General features: G+C 51.6%; 1 protein-coding gene across 1 annotated transcript; it reads left to right on the top strand.

Moving 5' to 3' along the window:
- Window positions 1–675: 675 nt before the first annotated feature.
- LOC103773660 (ATP-dependent RNA helicase DDX19B) lies at window positions 676–7,181 on the top strand (the record flags this gene model as incomplete). Its single annotated transcript, XM_008941034.1, has 9 exons — window positions 676–724; window positions 1,131–1,184; window positions 2,080–2,215; window positions 3,648–3,740; window positions 4,309–4,411; window positions 5,217–5,331; window positions 5,459–5,636; window positions 6,041–6,278; window positions 6,940–7,181. Coding segments are annotated over 9 exons (1,208 nt in total), but the record flags the coding sequence as incomplete, so codon positions are not given.
- Between the last annotated feature and the right edge of the window lie 1,053 nt (window positions 7,182–8,234).

Genomic DNA, 8,234 nt, shown 5'->3' with positions numbered 1-8,234 from the left:
TTATTATAAATAAATTATTTTATTTTAACTTGTTTGTTTAGTTTATTTTTTGAGTATAAAAGTAGAGGGAGGCCCCTCTCCTTCCCCCTCACTACCCCAGACACAGCCCTGCCAGTGGCATCGCTTCAGAACTAATCCCTAAGCCTGCACTCTGTCTTCAGGGCCCCCAAAAAATCCCTTTTTCTCTTGTTTTTATGACAAGATCTAAATTTCTATGAAACATTGGGGGGTTTTTTGAGTTTTTCTGAGCTGCTCAAGTGCTACAGTTCAGCACAGAGAGCAGGAGCTCACCCCTGGGAGACCCTCAGGGCTCTTCTCCTCCTTGTGTTGCTGGTGGTAAAACCAAGACTGGGTGAGAGGGACTCATCCTTGGGCAGCTGATGATGATTGGGACTGGAGATTCTGGTCTGGAATGGGAATTTTCTCCCTTCTGTGGTCTGCAGAGTGGAGCTGCAGGGCCAGGAAACAATCCCCTTCTCCGTGTCAGTCTTACAGCTGGGGAAAAGCAACGTTTGTCTTGCAGCTCTTGGGCTGGAGCTCACCTCTCAAACTTCACCTCGCTTCCTTCGAGCAGGGGTTGGGACATTGGGACACCTGGGAGAAGCTCAGGGTGTTTTGGCCAGCAGTAAATCCTTGAATGACTCTGAGTTTGTGGTTTTTTTTTCTCTCTTGTAGCTGAGCAGTTTGCACCTGAAGGATGAAAAAACCAAACCAGATGCCAACGGTGAGTCAGAGCCACTCAGACAGGTGTGGGAAGGGTGGAAGAGTTTTCCTGGTGGGTTTGGGGTGCTGCTGCTGAAGGATATTCCTCATTAGCCCAGAAATGGGAAATATAAAGCTGAGATTGTGCAGCAGTGCCAAGGAACCATCTCGTTCTGCTGGGTTGACTTTTTACACTGTTTTTTGCTGCATTTGAGGAGCCATGGGAGTAAAATCTGTTGGTGTGGCTGATAAATGCCAGTTGGGCTCTAGAGAGGAAGCAGTAACTCGGGGTTCTTCTGGCAGAGCAGGGCTCCCATCAGGAAAATGGGCTGTTTTGTAGCTTTTCTCAGGGGATTCCAGACCTAAAACTCAGTGGGTGTGGGCTGCCTGACCTCCCACCCACCCCTAAACCCCCTTGGTTGCTTTAGGTGCTGTCGTCAAGGCTGATGACAACGTGGAGAAGACAGAAGATGAGGAGAAGGGTAAGTGCTGCCTTGGAAGAAGCTTTAGTGAGGAATGCTGGAAAGAAATTCATGGCATATCTACTTAAAGTAAGTCTGCCTTATGTCCCAGGATGGATGATCCTGTATCCTGCCCCAAGGACTTAATTGTAAGACATGTCCTAACCCTTTTAAAGCCATTGGGTCCTGTAATAACTTGGGAGACTCCTGGATTAGAGTGGAATAAGGGGATAGCAGAGTCCTCCAAGGCAGGACTGGCTGCAGGAGCGGTCGGATAACCTGGAGCTGGACTTGCCAAGGCAACCTCTGGGTTGTGTTGGTGAAATGGCTGTTCAGAGGTGGGTACTGGCTCTGCATCTTTTGGAAGGTGGCTTTAGGAGATGGATTTAGGAGCAGAACCACCAAAGTGGGGTGGTTTCACTTCCCCTCTTGATCTCCCTTGCTCTCAGCCCTCACTGCCTTTCAGCCTTGGAATCTTTCAAAGTATCATTTGTCCTCAAACTTTCCTTAAAAAGAAGAAAAACCTTAAAAGGTTGGATAATACTGAGGCTTTTCACCCTGTCCTGCCTTCCAGTTAGGTCCCTGGCTATAATATGTGAAAAAAAAGCAGTTTTCTGTCTGTTAAGGTCCTTAAAACAGTGCTTGCTTCAGTTTGTATTCCTGGATATTAATATGAAATGAATATTCTGGATATTAACCTGTGAATCTCCAGGATATCTGGATAGATGCAGGAAGCTTGGGCTCTTTTCTGGCTCTGTAAGAGAGAATTTCCCTATTTGGGTGCATCTTGTCCTTTTTATCTGGCTCGATAACGTTTCAGTGGGAGCCACGCGGAAATCTGTTACAACATAAATTATTTTATAGCCTGATAAAAGGCTGCCATTTATTTCTCTTCCCTGGCTCCTTCTTTCCACAGAGGACAGAGCTGCCCAGTCCTTGCTGAACAAGCTCATCCGCAGCAACCTGGTGGACACCACAAACCAGGTGGAGGTGCTGCAGCGGGACCCCACCTCGCCCCTCTACTCCGTCAAGTCCTTCGAGGAGCTGCGACTGTAAGTGCCAGCCAGAGGCTTCTCCACCTCAGTCTGCTCAAACCCGGGAGCAGAACTATTAAACAGGCTCCCTCATGACTATTTTTCAGCCCACTCAGTAGTAGGAAGGCTCAGGGAGAGCAGCTCTGACTCACTTCTGGTGAGGCTGCGAGAGCGGTTAGGAATTGTGACCCTTCTGCTTTCACCCGTGGAGCTTTTGAGCAACAATAGCTGCATTTAAAGCATTTCTGTATATTTTTTAATGTGCTAAACAGGCTGCCCTGTTGGGATTTGGGTTGGTTATATTGATAATCTTGAGCTGGTTGCTCCTTTGCAAGCTCCACAGGGAAGTGAGAGCCGATGAGATTTCTCATCGGGATGTCGTTGCTCTTGGTTAGTGTTAGTGGTTGAACATCTACCAAAAAAGCTGAGGTCCTGTAGTGCCTGTTAGACTAATTCCCATCTTTTGGAAGCAAAACAATCTAAGGGAGCTAATGATGGGGGCAGCCAGACTAATTGAGTCTTCGTTTTGTTGTGTCTTGGTGTGTGTCCTTGGCAGCTGCTGCAGAGCCGGGCTCCGTCCTGGCTGCTCAGCAGCACGAGGTCAGGTCTTCAAAGAGCTTTTGTTCTGGCCCTTGTCTGAGAGTAATACGTGGGTTTTGCAAAGCTTTGTGTGCTGAGTAGGAAGCTCTTAACAGCAGGGAGTGGTGGGCAGGGAACCTGTAAGCTCTTCAGCACTGCTGCTGGCACTCCAGTTGACCCTTGGGGGGCACGGGCGCAGAGCTCGCTGGCACTGCAACCAGAACTGGAGAATTTTAGGTGGTTTTTGGATCTTGTTGTGCACACAAGTGTCTGCTGAGGCCTGAAAGCTCCTCTGAGAAGAAGCAACCTGTGTTCTCACCAGTTGTAGGCACGGTGAGCCAAGCAGTGACCAGTCCCACCAACCCGGGATCTCTCTGGTGTTAGGATATCCCTTTGTATCCCAGAATCCAGAGCCACTTCCAGGAGTCCTTGCAGTGATTTCATGATGTTGATGCTTCGTTCTGTTCCTTGCCTGCTGAGCTCACTTTGGCCTGTACTTGAGTCTTCATGGAGTGATAATTTTGGTGCCTAGCTGAGGTTGGGCTGAGGGAAAGGGAGCCGAAGGCCGGGATTAGTGCTCGGCTCTGGGATTCCCAGGATTGTCTGGAAAGCTGCTTCAGGACAAGCAGCCCAGCACCAGCATTAGAGCTGTGACACAGGATTTTCTGTGTAGCTGTGAAGGGCTGATTTACCACGTCGAGGGGCTTGTGCAGATTTCCCTTCCTACACTTTGCACTGTCCCCTGTCGTAGCTGCCAGGCGCCGGTCGCTGCAGCGCCGCGGTTGGAGGGGGTGCGTGCAGAGGGGCAGCTCTAGGTCTGGTTGTGGGGGGTTTCTCCCCCCTTTTTGTACACCAAAACCTCTGTTTTCAGGAAACCACAGCTCCTGCAAGGAGTCTATGCCATGGGCTTCAACAGACCCTCTAAGATACAAGAGAACGCCCTGCCCATGATGCTCGCCGAGCCGTACGTACACCTCCTTCCCTCTCTGGCCCCTATCAGAAGGGTTTGAAGGATTCAGTGGGCTCCAGCTGAGCCCTGGAGGGGAGGCTGGTGATGGGGGAGCTGCCTGGGCTCTGGTGTTTCTGTCCTCAGGACCTGTGTGACAGCAGCCCTGCGTTTGTCCCTCTCCCAGGGCCGGGGCTGGGGCCGGGCCCGGACGTGCAGCGCTGCGGCGCTCAGCCAGGGCTGATCCCCCTTTCCCAGTCAGCACAGGGGAGGAACCAGGAGCCTGCTCCAGAAATCCCGGGAAGGTGGGAGGAGGGTGGGAGCCGAGGAGGTGCCGTGCTGCGTGCCTGGCTGGTTTTCCTCCCCGGGAGAGACACTAGGGGGAGATGTGCAAACTGGAAAAACACTGACAGATAAGCGCCGCGGCCCTTCCAACTCTCCGTCGTCTGCCAAAAGCTGGCAAAGAGGGCAGAAACTAACTTCTAGCTGGTCGAGCTGGGCACCTGTCCAGAGCAGTGGTAAATCTAAAACCACTACAACCATGGGTGGCTCGTGGCTGAGCTCCTGTCCCCTGTGTCTCCTGCAGGCCACAGAATCTGATCGCACAGTCGCAGTCTGGCACCGGGAAGACGGCCGCCTTCGTCCTGGCCATGCTCAGCCGTGTGGAACCCGGCAACAAGTACCCCCAGGTAACCCCCCCGGGGGTTCTGTGGCCGTGCCCTGCCACGTGGTGAGGAGGGTGGGCTTTGCTGAGACCTTTGAGAGTCACTTCAGAGCTTGATGACCCCAATTCTGCGCTATCGCCAAGTGCCGAGCACGGGCTGGGGATTTGGGCATCTTCTCCAAATGCTTTTAATGCAAAAGATCTTACAGAAGCCTAGAATGAAAGGATTGTTTAGGCTGGAAAAGAACTCTGAGATCATCAACTTGTTCCTGTCTGTCCCTCCCCTGCATCACTCAGGGTGCCGTTGCTGCGTGAGGAGTTAAACTGGGGAATATCATTCCAGGAGAGATAAATCAGAGGAATGTTGCAGGGTGAAGGAATTTGTAAGTAAGTGGAATTTGGGGTGGAAGAGAAGGTATCTCAATAGAGCAGAAATGCCAAGAAAAGGGCTTTTAAACCCAGTGTCCTGATGAGATAGTTGAGTGGTTTTACCAAGGCTAGAGTTCTTCCCTTAAAAGAAGTCTAAGTGGGTGTTGGGCTCCTTGTCACTACTGTCCCCAGCAGAGCAGCTGCACTCTGGAGCCCGAGGAGCAGGACTGAATGCAGGCAGCCAGTAACGAGGTGACACTGCTGCTGTTAATGAGGTGACTGTGTCCCATCCCCCACTCTCAGGGTGCAGAACCGACGGGTTTTCAGCACCCCTTCACCTTCAGGAAAACTTCAATCCTAAAAACTTCAATGATAAGGATTTTTAAACAGCAAGATTTTAAACAGCTGGTGTTACCCAGGCCACTGATCACCTCCAGCACGTTGTCCTTGTGTCCCTCCAGTGTTTGTGCCTTTCCCCAACGTACGAGCTGGCGCTTCAGACGGGAAAAGTCATCGAGCAGATGGGGAGGTTTTATCCAGAGCTGAAACTGGCCTATGCTGTCCGGGGCAACAAATGTGAGTAACCCACCCCCAGACTGTAACTGAGACACAGATTGTGGGGGACAAACAGTGGAGGGCTGGTTGAGAGCCTGTTGCTGGTGGCACAGCAGTCTCCTGACAGCTTTCCTCGCTGTCTCGGCAGTGGAGAGGGGTCAGAAGATCTCTGAGCAGATTGTGATTGGCACGCCTGGCACCGTGCTGGACTGGTGTTCCAAACTGAAATTTATAGACCCCAAGAAAATCAAAGTGTTCGTCTTGGATGAGGCTGATGTCATGATAGCCACCCAGGGCCACCAGGACCAGAGCATCCGCATTCAGAGGTAAGGGCTCGGCGTTCCCTGCCTGGGCTGGGTTTTGCTTCTTGCCATTTCTTTCCCTGTTTCATCACAGCAGGGCTGGATTCTTGACTGGTGTCTTCACCAGTAAAGCAACACATGAAAATGATCTGTTGAGCTCTAATCCAGGTGGTGAGTAGAGGCAGAGTGTCAAGGGATGATAAGCAGTTCTGTTTTTGCATGGAATAAAAAGCCAGTCCCTGGGTTTATTCAGTTTTGAGAATGCAGGGCTGGATGCCACTGGTCTTTGAGGGAATGATTGGGTGTAGTTAGAGTAGCATCAGTTGTGCCAGCAGCAGAACTGGTTCTGGGGATATTGTTCTGCATCAGTCCCACTGGGATATCAGGGCTGCACGTGGGAATCCTGCCCGCTCTGCTTCCTCTTGCAGAATGCTCCCCAAGGACTGCCAGATGCTTCTGTTCTCAGCCACTTTTGAGGATTCCGTGTGGAAGTTTGCTCAAAAAGTTGTTCCTGACCCAAACATCATCAAGCTGAAGAGAGAGGAGGAGACTCTGGACACTATTAAACAGTATTACGTCCTGTGCAACAACAGAGATGAGAAGTTCCAGGCTCTGTGTAACATCTACGGTGCTATCACCATCGCCCAGGCCATGATCTTCTGCCACGTGAGTCCTCTGGGGGAGCATCAGGCCCAGTGACCCTGGTACTGGCTGCTAGTGCTAAAAACCTGCTTTTCAGAAACAAAAATTGCCCTTTTCTGTGGCTTTCTGCCTCGCTGTGCAAGGGGAAATCTTGAGAGCGATGGCACCAGAGGGTTTGTTTCTCTGGGTTTCTCCATCTGGGTGGCTTTTATTCTCAACGTGCTCTGAAGCAAAGAGCAGGGCAATGCACAGTTCCCAAAAATGAGGGATTCCTGAGAACTCCTGAAATAAAAAACACCCCTGAGGTTGGAAAAGAGATAGAAATAAGGCAGAAGAAGGGATGGGGAAGGCTTGTAGGTCTGCAGCCAACACGGAGCTTTTCCAGGGACTCCTTTCCCTGGGCAGTTGGTGATGTTTTGTTCCCTCCATGCTGCTCATGAGTTTTTTTTAGTGTAGAGCTTTAATCCCTCAGAGAGAGAGAAAGCTGAGGAGCAGAGCAGGAAGGAAACAGGGGCTTTAGAGAAGTTCCCCACACAGTTTGTAGAGGAGCTGCTGCGGGCACGGCGCTGGAGCCAAAAACTTGGGGTCCCTTTTGAGATCCAAAAACCCAGCAGCTCCACGGGGCTTCCACAATTTTGTTCCAAATTATATTCTTTTATTAAACCTTGCTGTCTTGGTGTTGCAGACCCGGAAGACGGCGGGGTGGCTGGCAGCAGAGCTGTCCAAGGAAGGGCATCAGGTGGCACTGCTCAGCGGGGAGATGATGGTGGAGCAGAGAGCGGCCGTCATCGAGCGCTTCCGAGAGGGCAAGGAGAAGGTGCTGGTGACCACAAACGTCTGTGCCAGAGGTAGGGTGCAGCAGGAGCACTGGCCAGAAAGAATTCCTGTCCTCAGATGCTCCAATCTGGACAAATTCTGGTCCTTAAAGTAATAAGGGTTATGAAAATGATCTGAGGGCTGGAGCAGCTCTGCTGTGAGGACAGACTGAGAGAGTTGGGGCTGTTCAGTCTGGAGAGGAGAAGGCTCTGAGGGGACCTTATTGTGGCCTTCCAGTATCTTAGAGGGGCCTACAAGAAAGCTGGGGCGGGACTTTTTAGGATATCAGGTAATAACAGGACTGGGGGGAATGGGGCAAAGCTGGCAGTGGGCAGATTCAGGCTGGATGTGAGGAAGAAGTTCTTCCCCGGGAGAGTGGTGAGACCCTGGAATGGGTTGCCCAGGGAGGGGGTTGAGGCCCCATCCCTGGGGGTCTTTAAGGCCAGGCTGGAGGAGGCTCTGGGCAGCCTGATCTAGTGGGAGGTGGCCCTGCTCATGGCAGAGGGGGTGGAACTGGGGGATCCTTGTGGTCCCTTCCAACCCTGACAGATTCTGATCTGTTTTAGCAGAGGACTTTAGAGCCCTAATGGCTCAAGGGTTGGACTTGATGATCTTGGAGGTCCCTTCCAACCTAAAGGATTCTATTCTATTCTAGGCTTCTGCTCTGCTCATGTAGAGCTGCCTGTGGGCAAGCACAGGATTCCTGGTGGGCCTCTTGCAGCATGGGATAAGATTTACTCCTGTGAGAGTGTTTTGCTGCTGGCACCCAGCCTGGCTTGTGCTGCTGAGCCTCAGGGTTGAGAATAAACACCCTGAAATACGGGAATCTGGAAAGGACTGAACTCCAGGAGGAATCTGTGTTGCAATTTGACATCCTAGAACAGTTAATACTCCAGAGTACTTGGAAAAAAAAAAACAGCTTTGGAGAGGAGGAGAGTTTCCAAAATATCTTGAGTGCTGGTTAAAGCATCCGCAGGCGCTTTTCCCTTGGCTGCCTGAGGGGCAGGCTGTGCTGGAACAGCCAGATAGTTTGGATTTCAGAGGATGTGGCAGAGAAGATCCATGCTGGGGTTTGGCTTTTGAGCCTGGGCTGGGTGTGGGGCCAGCCCCACGGCCAGCTGCTGGGTAGCCTGGCTGTGGTGACCAGGCCGCGCGTGGCCCGGG

The sequence above is a fragment of the Merops nubicus genome, unplaced genomic scaffold (genome assembly GCF_000691845.1).
Source record: "Merops nubicus isolate BGI_N331 unplaced genomic scaffold, ASM69184v1 Scaffold28415, whole genome shotgun sequence".
Lineage (NCBI taxonomy): Eukaryota > Metazoa > Chordata > Aves > Coraciiformes > Meropidae > Merops > Merops nubicus.
This window is presented reverse-complemented; position numbering and strand designations above follow the sequence as displayed.